This window comes from Rhinolophus ferrumequinum, chromosome 19 (assembly GCF_004115265.2).
Source record: "Rhinolophus ferrumequinum isolate MPI-CBG mRhiFer1 chromosome 19, mRhiFer1_v1.p, whole genome shotgun sequence".
NCBI lineage: Eukaryota > Metazoa > Chordata > Mammalia > Chiroptera > Rhinolophidae > Rhinolophus > Rhinolophus ferrumequinum.
Window position 1 is genome coordinate 1,108,044 of NC_046302.1, and position 17,566 is coordinate 1,125,609.

The window sequence follows — 17,566 nt, forward strand, 5'->3', positions numbered from 1 at the left end:
AAATCAGACAGTTGATCAAAATTTGATTTTTTTTAATCAAAAATCATGTGCATTCTCAGAAGGAGAAATATTAAAATTAAAATAAAGAAAAATGTATTTTTAACTGGTGACTTATTAAATATTCAATAAATGATACAAATACACTGTTATCAACAACATAAAACTGCAGTGGCGATTTATATTCCACTATCATTACGACCACTTGCTAAACACATCAAATCTCCGTGTTCCTCAGCTTCCTCATCTGTATAAGGAGGACAATGACGGACTGAGTCAGGGGATTGCTGTGGGGTTAAATGATTTAACATGTGGAAAGGGTTTAGAACAGCACCTCAGACACAGGAAATCCTCAACAACGTTAGCCGCTAGGATTGTTTTTCCTTCTATTACTCCTGCTGCGGTGGCATGCACTGTGGTGTTCTGTGCTTCTTCATCTCATTTTAACTGCATCTCAACTCTATGATATGGGTACCGCAGACAAGAAAACAGAGGCTCAGAGAGGTGAAGTAACCAAATTGAGGTCAAGGAGCAAGGACGCAGTGGGAGCGATGTGAAGCCGGGCCACCGACGTCTTTCTACCACAGCACCCTGCATCCCTGAGCAGCGATGTTGTGCCCAGAGTGGAACATTCACTCTGTATGTGTGCAGGGGCATGTGTGCCCACACCTGTGGGTGCTACAAGACAGCAGAGCAGGTATCAGGGGTCACCGTCAGAGTGCAGCTCCTCAGAGCCCAGTGGAAGGAGTTACTACAGCTCTGTAAACCCAGGTGCAGTCATGAGTGCTGCCATCTATATTCACTTATTCAGTGTACTGCTTGTCTCCCCATTTTATGGGCAAGAAGACCAAGGCTCAGGCAGGTTAAATAACTTGCCCCAAACCGTCCAGCTAGGGTGAGAACCCAGCACTGGTCAGACTCCAATGGGCTTAGCTATCCTGACTCTGACTGTCTGCCATGAGGTGTCAAGATTTCCATCACACTGGGACCATTCTGCCCTTTAAGGAGAATCCAATCAGGTGTGTATTGGTTTTGGGCATTTTAGTTTTCCTCCCTCTGATACTTTTCCCAAAGTAGGGTGACCCTGGAGTTTCCCTCTCAAATTCCTACCGGTTCAGGAGACGGTCTGTGCACCACGCATGTCCATCCCACCCTCCTCAGCACAGAATCAAAGGATCTGAAAACAGAAGGGGCTTAGCAAACAGGGTCATTTTGCAGGCGGGAGCTAAGGGCCAAGTAGGAAGAGGTGAGACCAGGGCTTGGGGGCCCCCAGCCAGGCGTCCAAATCACAGCCCTCCCAGGGGCTGAATTTCCTCATCTGTAAATTAGAGTATAAACAAAGGTGAGCACTGCAAAAGGTTTGGGAGGGAATCACAAACCGCCAGGCCCTCAATAAATGAGAGCTGCACTGATGGCTGTTGGTGCTCAGCCAAGCTCTCAGCTCTGGCTCAGCCTCAGTGTTCAGGGCCCAGGTACTCCCACTAGTCCAGGCAGCCCCAGAAAAACACACGTGGACAAAGAATTGAGGCAACTGACAGAGTGGGGGGTGGGGGAGGAGGAAGAACAGGGGAGTGGTCAGGCCCTGGCCCACCTGGCAAGGCAATGTGTCTGACTTGCACACACTGCCCGCTAGCCCTTCTCCACACCCCCGCCTCCCACACCTGACGTCAAACATTCACGCTGCCCCGTGCTGCTACACAACTGCCAAGGTCACTTCATCCCCTGCAGGATGTGCTATGAGTTCAACAGGCTGGATGCCCTAGTCAGGCCCAGACCCTCTAGTGGGGGGCCAGGAGGCCATAGTAGGCCCCGGTGACTGGAAGAGGCTCTGGAAGAGGCTCAACGCTCATTCTTACCAGACAGTCATTTTCATAAACAGCTTCAGAGGGAAGACAGTTTCATAATACTATTTACCCTTTCTGAGCTCCAGTTCCTCATCTGTAAAACAGGGACAATAACTCCATTTAGATTTCTATTGACCTTGTTGGAATCTCAGATACAAAGATAGGAGACAGCCCAGTGGGATGGTAGATTTTGCTCTGGGGCATGTGAGCAAAGGACCCCATGGAGAGGGGAATGGCAGCAGCTCAGGAAGCCTACCTCCGGTGCCCCAGCAGGCACATGGGGAGGCAGGGAAGCAGGACAGGCCAGGCTCCCAGTCAAGACACAGCTCCACTCCTGCCAGCGGTGCAGCCTCAGACAAGTGTATCTGTTCACCTTTTGGAGCCTGGATTCCTCCTCTATAGAATGCTGATGCCAGAGACAACACCTTAAGGAACAAGGCAAGTGCCAGCACCGCACTTGGCACATACTAAGTGCACTATCAGAATCAGTATTTGTATCACAATGACCAGAATAGGAAGAGCCCCCAAAGTTGCCGTCTCCTTCCCTATGATTCATTTATACACAAAGGCCCCATACCCTTTACAGGAGGAAGAGGAGAAAGAATATTAGTGGCAATAGGGCAAAAACCAACAATCCGCCCCCCCAAATCCAGTGGTATCCATGAGCTTCCCACAGGTGTCTTTGGTGAGTGCCAGCCAATAGCCTGGAGCACTGTGTCCACCGATGGGCAGGAAATCCTAATTGTTTTAACCTGGCCTGCAAAGGTGGGCTCCTCCACAAAGGTGGGCTCGTATTCCACCAGACCAGCCAGGAGATACTTGAACAGGAGAACCTGGGCAGGCAGGACTGTACATCTTCCCTAAGTCGTCAACGTCCCAGGACGCATTAACAACAAAACCCCAGCTTCCTATTTTCTAGGTAAATGAAATGCCACACTACCAAATGGACCAGAAGAACATATTCCAGGCATTCCAAATATTGCAGTAATAATCGGGAGTGGAACTGACCTAGCAACCGGTGGAACCAGCATGCTGCTTTACCAAAAATAAACCCAAAAGATGCAGCCACTCTCAGAGCAACAGCCACCAGGGATTGAGAGCTGACCTGATGCCAAGCCCTGGGCTTGGGACTTCACATCACTGGTTGCAAACTGACACTTAAAGATGCGCAGGCTTGGAAAAGGGTGTTGCTTAGCCAGCACGGTGCCTCTGAGAATATGAACATACTGCCAACACTTACAATTCGAGAGGGCACATAAAAATCTTTCTGACTGAGCAGATGTGACAGTACTGAGCCTGCACCTGTCATGGCTGAAGAGCAGCTACCTTGAGAACAGCAATATACTCCCCATTTTACCCTGGTCCCCACGATCCCTATTACCTGATATCCTGGCATTTATACTACCAGCCTGGCTCTGGATTGCATATGAGCTTCTGACTTCTATTTGACGTGTGTTAACTCTGACCATCACCACAACTCCCTGTGGAGGAGACTCTTCCATTTTAATGAAGAGAAATCTGAGGCCTGGTCATACAATAGTAAACAGCAGAGGCAGGGCTAGAACCCAGGGCTGTCTGACTTCAAAATTTCTGCTTTTTCTATTGCCAGCTGCCTCCTGAGTCTCACGGGGACTCTGCAGCATCATTGATGGGAAGGAGGAGGAGACCAGACAAGGAGCAAAAGCAAACCGCCAGTGTCCATCCAAAACTAGAGGTACTGTCCTTCAGAAAGGAGCAAAAGGGGCATTTATCACCACCTAAGGAAACCCAGGAGGAAAATTGGAAAGCCACATGCAAAAGAATGAAACTGCACTACTATTTGATACCATATACAAAAATTAACACAAAATGGATCAAAGACCTAGATATAAGACCTGAAACACTTAAATACATAGAAGAAAACAAAATGTACTAAACTTATGCACCTTGGTTTCAGAGGGGATTTTATGAACTTGATCCCAAAGGCAAGGGAAGCAAAAGCAAAAATAAATGAACGGCACCATATCAAACTAAAAACTTCTGTACAGCAAAATGAACCATCAACAAAGCAAAAAGGCAACCAAGTGAATGGGAGAAAATATTTGTAAACAATAACTCCAATAAGGGGTTAATATCCAAAAAATAAAAAACTTATACAACTCAACAACAATAACAAAAAACAAACGATCCAATTAAAAAAAGGGCAGAGGATCTGGACACTTTTCCCAAGAAAACATATAAACAGCCAACAGATACATGAAAAGATGCTCAACTTCACTAGCTATTAAGGAAATGCAAATCACAACCACAATGAGATACCACCTCATATCTGTCAGAATGGCCATCATCAATAAGACAAGAAATAAGTGTAGAGAGGATATGGAGGTAAAGGAACCCTCATACACTGCTGGAGGGAATGTAAACTGGTATAACCACTATGCAAAACAGTGTGGAGGTTCCTCAAACAATTAAGAATAGAACTACCATATGACCATATGACCAATCCCCCTTCTGGGTATCTACCCAAAAAAATTGAAAACATTTATTCATAAAGATATATGTACCCCTATGTTCATTGCAGCAGTTTTCACAGTAGCCAAGATATGAAAACCCAAGTGTCCTTCGATAGATGACTAGATAAAGAAGATGTGGTATATATATATACACAAAGAAATATTACTCAGCCATAAGAAAAGATAAAATACTGCTATTTGCTGAGAAAGACAAATACCATATGATCTCCCTTATATGTGGAACCTAAAGAATAGAATAGATGAGCAAACAAAACAGAAATAGACTCACAGATACAGAGAGAAAAACTGACGGTTGGTAGATGGGACAGAGTTTGGGGGATGGGTGAGACGGGAAAAGGATTAGGAAGTACAAACTGGTAGTCTCAAAATACTCACAGGGATGTGAAATACAGTATGGGGGATATAATCAATAATATTGTAAAGACTACGTAGGGTGTCAGACGGGTACTGGACTTACTGGGGGATCACTTCATAGATTATATAAATGCCTAACAACTGCTCTGTGCAGTTGAAACTAATATAAAATAATACTGAATGTCAACTGTAATTAAATGTATATGTAGTCAGGGGATGTAAAGTACAGCATAGGGAATGGTGTTGTAATAGCTATGTACAATGTCAGAGGGGTGGTAGACTTAGGGGGTTATCACTTTGTGAGGGGTGTACATGTCTAATCATTATGTTGTTTTGTACACCTGAAACCAATAATAAAAAAAGAGAAAGAAATACTGCCATTTGTGACAACATGGATGGATCTTGAGAATATCATACCAAAATAAGTCAGACAGAAAAGCACAAGAACTATATGATTTCATTCATATGTGGGATATAAAACAGAAAGCAATAAATGAACAAACAAAACAAAAAACCGTCTTATGCAGACAACAGTATGGTGGTTACCAGAGGGCAAGGGGAAGCGGGGAGGTTGGAGAGGTAAAGGGGGTCACATACATGGTGACGGAATGAAAATAAACGTTGTGTGATGAGCACACAATGCCATATACTGATGATATCACACAGAATTATACACTGGAAACTTATATAATCTTATTAAGGAATGTCACCGTAATAAATTTTAAAAAAAAGAATCCCAGGAGAACAGTGGGAACAATGTTAGTAGTGTAGGAACAGGGGATACAAGAAAGAAAGCCCAAGTATGAGACCAAGTTAAAAAATAAACAGCCATGGACAAAACAGCTGACAAATAGGTGCTGAACCCCCACCAAAAGGAAGAAAAGCCAAATCACAATAAATGCTAGAGACTTAATAGCAAAACACCTACAGAGCTGAGAGAAGGTAGTGGTGCAGAATGAGGTTTTCTGGCTGCGAAATCCTGGGTAAACTTCCTTCTTTGAGCCTCACTGTCCACATCTATAAATGGGGGAAATCACACAACAGTGACACAGAGACAGTGGGTAGCTGCCTAGATGAAACTATAATTGGATCTCTTCCTTACACATTACACCTAAATAAATTCCAAATGAATAAAAGTTTTAAACATAAAAATATAAAACTGGAAAAGTATTGGAAGAAAACACAACAGCATTTTTGTAATCTTAAAAGTAAAAAACACCTAGGCAAGATACAAAACCCAGAGACGCGAAAAAAGAAAAAGATGGACAAATTTAACAACATAAAAATCAAACATTTCTGCATAGAAAGAAAATGATAAAGGCCAAAGATGACTGGTGAAAAGAAGCTTAAAATGTACACTAACCACAAAGGACTACTTCCCTTAGTATTTAAAAAAACTTCTTCAAATTGATAATAAAAAAAGCAACAATCCATTCAAAAACAGAAACAGTATCAACAGAGGGGTCTCACTCAACACATTCACTGAGCCCCTCCTCCTTGCCAGGACCCCAGTGATGAGAACAGGTAACAGCCCCTTACCCCTTACAAGTGGGGCTCACCAGCCAGTGAGGTTAGGCCAAAAGCACACAATACACATAATATGTGAATTTCACCGAAGGTGAGAAGATGATAAGTGTCCTGGAGAAAAACAGAGCAGGAAAAGAAGGCTCAGGAACGTATGGGAGGCAGGTGGGTTGCAATTTTAAATAGTGCTGTCAGGATGGGCCTCAGTGAGGAGCCAGCCATTGGAGCCAGGACTCAGAGGAGAGATGATGGCAGTTAACCAGAGCATTCCAGCAGAAGGAGGGGCCAGTGCAAAGACACTACAGGATGTCGGGGTGTCAGACAATCAGCAAGGAGGCCAGGGTAGCTGGAGAGAAGTCAGACAGAAAGTAGAAAGAAATACAAAGAAAAGCAAAGAAAAGAAATACAAATAGCTCAGACGTAAGATGCCCTACCTCACCAATAACAAGAAAAACACGAATTGAAAAGAAACTACACTGAGATTCTAGTTTTCACCTACTGGGCTGACAAAATAATCCCGACCATGATAAAAGGAGCTGATGAGCATAAATCCTTGCCCTACCAGGCCCTGCAGATTACACACAGATTCTGGGAACCCTCCACGCAGCCCTGTAGAATGATCCCCATGTAGAGACGAGGAAACAAGATCAAAGGATTGGGGTAAGGGATTAGGATTCAAAGTCAAGCTGTGCAGCTCCAGGGGCCATGTCATCCCTCAAAACACTGGGTAACCCCTGCCACGAAGGGTGTGCGGAGATGGACAATCCTGTCCACTTGGGACATATCCTGGCAAAACCTCTTTTGGAAGCCATTCTGGCAATAGCCATCAAAGGTGCAAACACACCCTGTGACCCAGCCACATCCCATATGCAAAGGAGGCACATACAAGGACATCACTGCACCTTGTTTGCAACAGCAATCATCTGGGGCCAGCCTGACTGCCGGTCAAGAGGGAAGCAGTTAGTTACCTACGTTTCAGTTTATCAACATAACAGAATATTACATAGCTACTAAAAAGCACACTGTGGCTCTACATTCCCTGCGTGGAACTCTTGCCAAAAGAGTGTGCACAGTATACTGCCGTTCCTACAGATTTTGCACAAGAAAACATATGCTTGAGATCACTGTCCTTGGAATTTTTACAAGAAACTGGTCATAGCAGTTTGACTAGGGAAGTAAACTAAGTAAGCAGAGCAGGGTGCAAGGAAGATCCACTTCTTCCTGCCTAACCTTTTAAGTTTTGAACCATGTACATACATTACTAATTCAAAAGCTTTTTATTTTTTAAAGTGAAGCTTTACATCACTGGAAAACCAGTATTATTTACCATAAGTAAAAGAATTTTTTCAAAAGTACAAGAAAAATAAAACATTGCTACTAAATTCTAGCCAGACACCAGAGCTCGAAATGTTAAGAGAAGTATTAAAGTTCCGGGCACCAAAGACCTTCCCCTTAACAGAATTAGAGGATTTAAAGAACCCTGAAGAGGGAATAACTTCCTTATTGTGGTTAACCTCCCTTAATGCCATACCTGCGCACACGCATAAAACTGTCTCAGGCGCCATTCTCTGTGTGCATCTCTTGTTAGGAAACTGTGAAGAGGTTAGATTTGATCCTACAAGTTATGACAATCCAATGCTGCTGGCAGAAGAGAGATGGACGTAGACACCCAATAATATCTGTTTAGAAGTCATGAAGATATTCTGTTAATCACGTTTCTTCCTTCTGTAAGACCAATGAAGTGATTAGACTTGTCGTCACACCACAGTCAGCCACGGACAGGCTTGCTAGAAAGCGACTCCTAAGTCTGCATGCACCAAAACCAGACAACACACTTGAGGTCATTAAGGTAACTAACGAGTGAAGGGTATATGGGCATTTTTTGTAGTACTGTAACTTTTCCGTAAGTTTGAAATTATTTCAAAATGAAAAAAAAAAGATGACTACGCAGTCGGGGAGTGGGGAAAGGTGAAAAGAGAATTAACATTTGTTGCGAGTCTTGAGAATTAAGAATGCACCATGCACACTATTTCAATTATCTTGACAACAGCCCAGTAAGAAGGTATTTATTATTATTCACAGATGAAGAAACCAAGACTTGGAGAGATTTGAAGTGACCCTCCCACAGTCACACAGCTAGCAGACTGTAGGTCTGAATTCAAACCTAGCCAAACCCGTGCTGTCGCCAGAGCCCATGAACCTTGTGCACCATGAGGCCCAGAGCAGAGGACGTGAAGGAGCTGCCCACATTCAGAGGTTGAGACCAGACATTCCTGTCTGATGGACAAAGGAGCTCAGGCAGATGTAAAAGAGAATTTCCTGAGAGGCACGGTTAGTAAAGGTGTGGATGGATAACTGGAGACAGGATTAAAGAAGTCTTTAGAACAGTGCGTCCTGCCTCAGGAAGGGAGTATAAATTAACCCAGGTGCCCGTCCCTACACCACCTTGTGACTGCTGCCATACCCATGGACAGTACCTTTACTAGTACTTACTCACGTACACTTCAATCAAGTTATTTTTTGAACCCAAATACATTTATACTATAAAGAACTTTACACCAAAGTAAATATGTTAAAATTTTCATAAGAAGTTAACTGTAAAGATAAAAGATAAAGACAAAACAATGTGAAACAACGTGATTAAATGCTAACTGGACACAGGCTGCCTGCTGAAGCTCCCAGCCTGAGGCCTGCTCTCCGTTAAAAAGGGATCAGCAAGAGCCAGTAAAAGACTTATTAGCATTAAACTGCGTCTTTGTTTTCCACAAAATGGGAGATTGGATGAGAATTCAGAGGCATGACCTTCTAAGCCTGTCAAGCAGCAGTATTATTCGCCAGACACCACCCCTCCTCACAGACGTGTGGCCCACCCTTAGGAGGCACTGGGGTAAACACCACTCCCAGCGCCCTCCTCAGGAGAGAAGCCAGGCAGGCCCAGGCATCACAGGAAGAGCAGAGGGGGTCCATGCCTCCCAAGGTCACAGAGCCAAAGTAGGTAGAGGCCACCACTGTCGCTTGTCCAGGTAGAGTCAGATGGTGGCTCCACAGGGCCACAGGCTGTCAACCTCACCAGGCTGTTTGCCTTTTGCTTCTTTAAGCTACTGTGTCATAGTCTATCTGGGGTAATCTTTTTAGCTGACTTTGCACAACAGTACTACTCCTGTTCAAGAGCAGTGAAAAGGAGCAGAAAATGGAATTTGAAATGTAGAAATAAAATAATTGTGGGCCATGAGCTGTAATTTGATTTCATGCTTTACAAGGAAATGAAAGAAGGCTTCCTTAAAATGTATGGTTTCTGCTCTGTCCTCTCAACCCCCCTCCCCCCTCCACTTTTTAACCATTTTAGGATTTCCTCTAGCACCGAAGAGAAAATAGGATTGTGGAAAATGTTCAGTTCTCAAGTGTCACTGCCACTCAGGGGCAAGCTCAATTTTAATGTGAACTTCCCATTCTGGGTAAGAGGAAATTCTTCAATTAATAAACCGGGTGTGCGGAGGCCAGTCTTTAAGGTTTAATCAATTTCATCTGTACTTAGGATAAAAAGACTGACTATTCTTTTTTTTTCTCATTTTCCTTCTTTAAAAAAATAATAAAATGAATGTTTTATTTTAAATTCTTTGAGGTTCATATCTCCTGTTTCAGGAAATATTGTCTATTTCATGTAGCGCATATAAAAACTTCCCCCTTTTTTACTTTTGCTAAGAATCTTTTTTTCAAAAATAACTAAATTATCCTGGGCCCTCATATCATATACTGTAACAGCTTGGGAGATGATACAAATTATACAGGATTTTGGCAGATACCTCAGGAGTGGGGGAGGGAAACAGAAACAAATCACCAAATATGGATGCAAGAACTTCTTCTGGACAAAACAGTAAGAGGTGGACAGGGGAACCTAAGTTATTAAGAAAACCCATCCTAGAGCGAGCGACCTAAGCAAACTTCACAGTCAGTGATGTCTGAGAGTCCCAAACACACACCTCAGCTAGGAAAGAGACCCTGTCTGTGGACTACCCCGTCCCTCACAGTTCCCTCAGCCAGGGGTGGACACAAGAGGATGGCTCAGAATCTCCAAATGGCACCAGGGAGCACTCCCCAGCAGTACCAAATAAACTATAGGATTTGCCGATCAACCAGGAACAGGACTTTACAGGGGGACAGAGAATTCCTGAATCTTTGTTACATTGTCGCTGGACATTCTGGGTCCAGTAAAGAGCACAAGCTTTGGGGAGGATCGGCTCGAGTCTGAATCTCTGCTCCACTTACCAGCTGTTGTGTTTTTCATAAAACACCTAAACGCTCTGGGTCTGTTTCTTGATCTAGAAAATGGAGAAGGGGGTTAGTGAAGTAGTTAGTGAAAACCAGTACTAACCTTTTAGGAAGTTAGGTGATGCACCTAACACAGTGCTTGGAACAAAGAAGGTACCTGATCCATAGGAACAGAAGGGCCGGACATTACAGGGACACATGCGAGTCAACGTCCTCCCAGTTCTTCCCAACGCTTTTATCGAGGTGCCTTGGGGAAAACGCTACTTAAGTCAATACTTTTCACTAAAACTCTGTAACTCGAGGGCCCTGTCAATGTGATTTCCATTGTGAAAATGAAGAAATTCTCATGGTTCACAAGAGTGGCCGCCCATTATCAAGGGTCTAAACTTTGCTGGCCACCGTGGCAGGCAACAGTCCATTTATGTATGAGAAATCTGAGGCTCAGAAGAGCTACAAACAGTGTTCAGTACACAGTAAGAGCTCACTAAGTGACAGAGAGGAGGTTAGAGAAGAAAGGATGGACGGTAGGGAGGAAGGGAAAAGGGGGGAAATGGGGAGAGGAGAGGGAGGCAGGAAAGGAAAGAGGGAAGGAGGGGGGAGGGGAAGGAAAGGGACAGTGCGACTCAGGACTATACAACTCCCACAGCTAGAATATGGTGGAGCCAGGAGCCGAACCTGGATGTGCCTGATCTGAGGCCCATCTTTGTTCCAGCAGGCCTCCCCTGGAAGTGGCACCAAAGAGGATTTCTCTTGACGACAGTACCCTGTGATGCCAAAAGGAAACTCTGAAGGAAATCTCACCAGGAGTCTTTCCATTTCTAGGAGCTGGCTGGCCCCTGGGTTTCAGGACACACACATCTTCCCTTCCTATGGAGAGGTGTGAGGAGAAATACCTGCAGATGTGCAAGTCACCATGAAAACGAGGGCCGGTGTGCGGGGAGAGAGCCACACAGGGAACACACTGGATGCCACTTCCGCTTCTCCTACCTGCATGCCTAGTGAGACTTGGTCCCAGGGCTTTATCTACCTGAGCCCCAGTGTCTCCATCTGCAAGACGGGGATCATGTATTCTTTACAGGACAGCGTGGGGCTTACAGACCATACATGCAAACCTCACAACCCAAGGCTTAGCACACAGCAGATACTTAATCATGGAAGTGATAATTATCAGTGTTCTTGGACCTGAGTTCCCATTCTCACAAATTCTACCAGTGGACGAAGGCCTGTCCTGAAATGGGGACAGTGAGCAGTGTTCACAAACATAAAAGCCTACAGGGCCCAGTGGGCGGGCACCTGACGCGAGTGGGGTGGGCTAGGAGCAAGACAAGGTGTGAGACTATAGGGAACAAAACCTCCTGCACCAGGCTGAGGAAACAGTCTCTCCTCAGCTGCAGCCCATGTTGCCAGACAGGAATGTGGGCCTGGAGTTGCCAGATATTCCAATTTTTCAAGAGAAGCCAAATATCTGTATTATTATATGAAATTTGCCAATTTTTAAATGTTGACAACCAATTCAAAAACATGTTTAAACTGTATGGCCCAAAAAAAACATGTCCGTGGTCCAAAGTGGACAGTGTGAGGTCTCTGGAGGGAGTTTTCTCTAGAAAGGAAAGTTGGAAGAAACAGAATAAACATCCAGCTTCTTTGGCCAGTACCTGTTGGAATCAGAAAAGCACTCAGGACCAGTCTGCTGAGCTCTGGCAGTTTGATAGTCCCAAGCCCTCTTGCCCCTATGACTTGACATTTTGGCCTTGATAGGAATGGAAAAGATAGATGCCAGGAAGGGTTCACCCTCCAGGTACAGGACAGTGGGCTCTCTGGTGTCACCACACCCCCAAGCGTTATAGCAGAGGAGACCAGAGGCCATAGGCTTGGGGATCTGACAAACCTCACCTCAGACCTGGCCCCTGCTGGGCCACAGGAGAATCTCTCTCTCTCTCTCTCTCTCTCTCTCTCTCTCTCTCTCTCGCTCTCTCGCTCTCTCGCTCTCTCTCTCTCTCTCGCCTTGGCCTCTTCCAGGCCGACGAAGCAGCAGTGCTGGCTCCCTCACCCGGCAACATACTGGACTGAGACCCTCATTGTAGCAACTTTGTGTAAAACCAGGAGTGACAAAAAAAAGTGCCTACTTCACAGGACTGTCATGAGGATTGAAGGAGATGTTGCATGTAAAAGCTCCAAACAGTGTCTGACATGTTATTTTCTCTCTGGTGGGGTTTCTTCCTCAAGTTTCAAGCATGGATCTCCACACTGAATCTCAAAATACTTCTGGTAGCTAGAAAGCCTGATAATAACCTAAGATAATAATTTTCCTGGAAGAATGAAGCAGGAAAACCTCAGAGACACAAAGCTGGAATTTCCTCTCAGACAGAGTTCTGTCCTCACCGAGTCCTTGGTTAAGCCCTTTCCACAAGAAATGAGCATTGTCTTCATAGCCAATAATTAATGAGTGCTTCCTATGAGTTAAGCAACTGTTCTAAATGCTTTGTGTGCATTAACTCATTTAATTCAATCCTAGGATGCCCGTAGTATCATCAATACCCCCATTTTACAGAGGAACACATCAAGGCATAGAGAGGTTGTATCACATGTCCAAGAATCAAAGAGCTTGTCTGCAGGCACTGTTGGCCCAGAGCTCTGGTCTCTGAAAGCTACGTTACCCTGTGTGGAAAAGAGAGTGGACAAGCAGAGCTCCCACCCAGGGACACAGAGAAGGGCCGTGGGGTTGGGCCCCCAACTGCGTCACCTTCTCTCTCCAGCCTCATCTACCACTCCCCATTCCTCACACTCCATGCTTTGGCAGGACTGACTTTTCTCACCTCCTCATCTAGCCATGATCTCTTCCACCCGAGGACTTTGGAATGTAGACATATGCCTGAAGCGCTCTTCCCATTCTGATCTTTCTCCTGGTACCTCAGCCTTCAAATTTCAGCTTAGGTGTTTCTCCTGACTCTCCCTGGTATTTCCCCAGTTCTCCTTGGTCTGAACTGTGGCCCTCCCTCGGGGTCCCACGGTTCCCACACTGCCCTATGACACACCTAATCTAGGATTCACTGGTTCCCTCCCCTGCAGCCTCACACACTGGGCCAGGGACCTGGGCTTTTCCCCACAGGTTCCTCACGTCCAGCAGCACAGAGCAGGTCCTTAATAAATACTCAGGGAGTGAATGAAAAGAACTAGGAGAGAGCAGACTCAGCCTTCTAAATAACTGAAAATGTCCCCTCCATTAGCAATTAATGGGTTCTTCCCTGTTCTTCAGTGCTGATGTCCTAGTACATTCCAAAAAGGTATGTGTGCATGTTTAGAAACAGAAAGAGAGGAAGAAAAGTTGAGCAACCAAAGTGACCATGCCAAGCACAGGACCACATGCCATGAAGATCAGGGGGCCCAGGGCCTGCAGAGAGGGTCCAGGCTGTGTTCACTTGGCAGGACCACAAGCAAATCCCTACATGTCTACTGTACAGATTAAGAAAGTGAGGCTCAGGGTGGTAAAGAAATCACGTCCACACTGCTGGCAAGGGCAATGCTGGGACTCAGACGCAGATCTGTACAGCCCCTGGCCCCAGACCCCTTCTGCCATCGTGGAGGTGAGCTCCGTCCTTAACGAGGCGCTTGAGGCAGGAAAACCAAGGCCACTCCTGTCGACTCACACTCTGGTTGTTTTAAAGAAACAATGGTTGTTGCTGTGATGTGACCTCAGACATAAACAGGCATTGTAGAAATGGGTCCCCAGGCCACAGAGAGCCCTTCCTTGAAGCAGAAAAAGCAAGGTGGGGCATTCTTGATGAACCCCAGCTGAAGGTACTGGAAGGGCAAGGCCTATCCAGAGCTCCACCGAGTGGATGGTTCAGAATTTGCAGTCACAGAGCCAAAGAGAAGGTACTTAGGAAACTGTTTACTGGGGAGCAGGAGAAAAAAAGAAGGAAAGGGGGTGGGGAAATCTACCATAAAAAAATAAGTAAAATCAGCAGAATTCCTTCATGAAAAGGGTGGAATTAGCATATGGCCTCAGCTGCCAAGTGAGGCCATTGAAGCAGGCAATGTAAATGAGTTCAAGATACAATTAGACATTTTTCTGGATTGAGACGGAGGGGACTGCAGGAGGCATGGCAGGTCACATTTCAGACAGGCAGCAGGAAACCATTTCCCTGTGGAGCCCCACCATGCAAGCCCTGAGCAAGTGACCACAGGGAGAGCATGGATGGCAGGCCACGCCAGCATTCCAGGCAAGTGTGCCCTCTTTGGAGGCTCTCCCGCCCCATTTCCCCAAATGCCTCATTACGGTACCTGCAAAACAGCTATCCGGGCACTGAAATAAAAGTTTGATTCTGTGCCACTCTGTACTTGTGAATGCTGCCTCTGGGCTGGACCCCAGGCTTCAGAGATGAATCTGCCCCAGTCCCTGCCCTCAAGGAGCTCACAGTCTGGTAGGGAGATGCACAGACCTGCAGTCAAGTCCCTCAACACAGTCGAGTACATCAAAGATAAGAAATTTCTTCTAAGCAAACACACAAGAGGGGAATTCAGCAATTGGAGGCAGGGAGGAGGCCGGAAAGCTTAGGGCAGAGGCCATTCTGGGCAAAGATCACAGCAGGAAGCCCCAGCTGCCAGCGCCTTGCCTCACAGAGGATGCTGAGCATGCAGTTCCCCAGGACCTTTGGGGAGAGTGTGAAGTCACCTCGAGCTTTGTGGAAAAGGACAGAATGACCAGGGTGCCAACCACTGGCCTATGAACCAGATATGACTCAACTACAACAACACAGGACAGCTGTTCCCAATCTTCTCAAGAGTACAGCACATGTGGCCCACCCAAGGAACAGAAAACACTGTCCCTTGTGAGGGACACAATTTATTAGGCCCCCTCTAGCCCAACTGGTTCTGATGCCCTCCTTTACGTGGCTCATGTACAGGCTGTCTCACTTCATCCAGCTTCCTGGGCCCTGTTTCCTCCAACGTGAAATAAATGTTTACCCTAGTCACTCTAAAAGGACCACAAACATTTCCTCTGTGTTCTGAGCACACTCACTGGCACAGAGCATTTCCACGGCCCTCTGAACTCCTCCTGCCTGATTCAAAGCAGGGTTCTGTCCTGTCCTCCTGCATATCCCAAGAGTCAGAACAACCTCTGCCAACCTCTGGTGTCAATGAACTGCGTCTCTCAATTTAGAATGAGAAATAATCCTTAACACTCAGAGAAGAAGATGAGGTACTTCCCCCTCAGCCCAACACCCTGTCTGTAAAGTGGCTTCACACCAGACCAGGTGAAAGAGTGACAGGACATGGGGCAAGTGCTAGGTACTGGCCAGTCCCTCCCTTCTTCTCTCCAAAGCCCTGTAAAGTTGGATGCCTGGCCACCAGAGAGAGAGAAGGGATGCGTGAGGTCTTCCTCAGGGTGGGGAGGTCAGAGGAGGGCAGCGACTGGTGCTGACTCAGTGCTCCACCCTCCTCCTTGGCAGAGAGAAACAGCATTAAGCTCCCATTTACAAACAACCAGCATGGTGCTGGGGACACTTACACCTTCGTTCACATAATCTTCACAAGCCTGCAAAGTATAAGCACTGTAATTCCATCTTCCAAAGACAGAAGCTCAACGAGAGATGTCAATTCCCAGGACCAAAAGCACAGTGAGTGAGCGGCAGAGCCAAGATCCCAAAGCCCATGCTCCTCTATTACTCTGGAGAGCTCCCAGTAGTCAGGGGTCCTCATTTTAGGGGGCCTTACCACTGTCCCTACCCCAGGAGGAGGTCCTTAAGAACAGATACAAAACCAAAGCAGAACACCATACTGGCCCAGGACTCGGACTGGACTTGATAGAGCAACCAGCTCTGTCTTCTGGAGAAGAAACTTCTCTGCGCCAGGTGAGGCCTCCTGGGGCAGCACTCATCCTCATGTGTGCCTCTGCCAGCGGCAGCCCCTACATCCGTGGGCCAAAGCTTTAGGCTGACGTTAGATGCTCCATCCTACTCAGGGTAAGCGGTCCCAGGCAGCCAAGCATAGGGCATAAAACACAAAACTCAGAAAGAGAGGCGTGGGCTTGTGTCCCAACCCTACTATTTGCCCTGAGGAAGCCGATTCACTTCTCAGAACCTCAGGGTCCTCACCATTATCAAAGGCCTGGGGACACACGTGTCCCTCTCGCCTTTTTTTAGGGGGGAGAAGGCAGAAAGTAGGGGAGAATATTTTTTGAGAAAATTGGGGAAATTCTGAATATAATGGAGTATTAGATGATACCAAGGAATTATTAATACGTATTGTTAGTTGTGATAATGACATTGAGTTATTCAAGAAAATGTCTATTGTTTTAGAAATATATGCATAAGTATTAGGGGAAAAATGACTTGAGATCTTATGAATTTGTTTTAAAATACTTCAGAAAAAAGAGGGAAAACAGTTGAAACAAACATGGCAAAGTCTTAGTAATTGTTCAATCTGCATGATGGCTATATGAGAGTTCATTCTTCTATTTTGGGTATGTTTGAAATTTTTCATTAAAACCAACAAACAAACTAAAACCTCCTTGAAGACAGACTCTAGTAACAAAGAAATGAGTCCCAACAAGAACCTGGGAATGAGGCAGCATGCATGGAAGAAGGGCTTAGGGGGCCAAAGACACCATGTAAACACAGAAACAAGTCTAAAGAACTGTGATGTTTATTCTTTCGTAAACTTATGCGCCTATTATATACCAACTGCATTTCTTAGAATTCTTGAAAGCAAAGACACATACTACAAATAATTTCACTAAAATTTGCTGAGAAAAAACCATGGAGCAGAACAACGAAAACCAGGAGTACAGGAGAATGTCTCAGAGTGGGGATTCGTCCCTGCAGTCAATAGCTTGGAAAATCCAGGCTTCAACATGTATATTAGAGATGTGAAAGTAACTACTGGTGGAATCATTACTAGTTCTAAAGTGAAATAAACTATAGATCTACGCAAATTAAAAGTGTGAGAGAGAGAGCACATGGAAAATAACGGAAGTAGCTTCTCTCCCTGCCTCTGGCCTCCGCACTGACATGGCCTGGGCAGGAGCCGAGCCTGAATCCAGCCAGAGCTGCAGAGACTAGG

General features: G+C 45.6%; 1 protein-coding gene across 4 annotated transcripts in view; it reads right to left on the reverse strand.

Annotated features, from left to right (window-relative positions):
• EEFSEC (eukaryotic elongation factor, selenocysteine-tRNA specific) overlaps positions 1 to 17,566 on the reverse strand; it is a 286,027-nt gene that overhangs the window by 193,010 nt on the left and 75,451 nt on the right. The window contains exon 1 of one of the 4 annotated variants that reach the window (XM_033087206.1): positions 10,499 to 10,546. The exons of the other annotated variants lie outside the window; for them this stretch is intronic. Within the exon in view, the coding sequence (XP_032943097.1) occupies positions 10,499 to 10,517 (19 nt within the window). The 5' untranslated portion in view covers positions 10,518 to 10,546. Of the gene's footprint in view, positions 1 to 10,498; positions 10,547 to 17,566 lie in introns of those variants that run through there. 4 annotated transcript variants of the gene reach the window in all.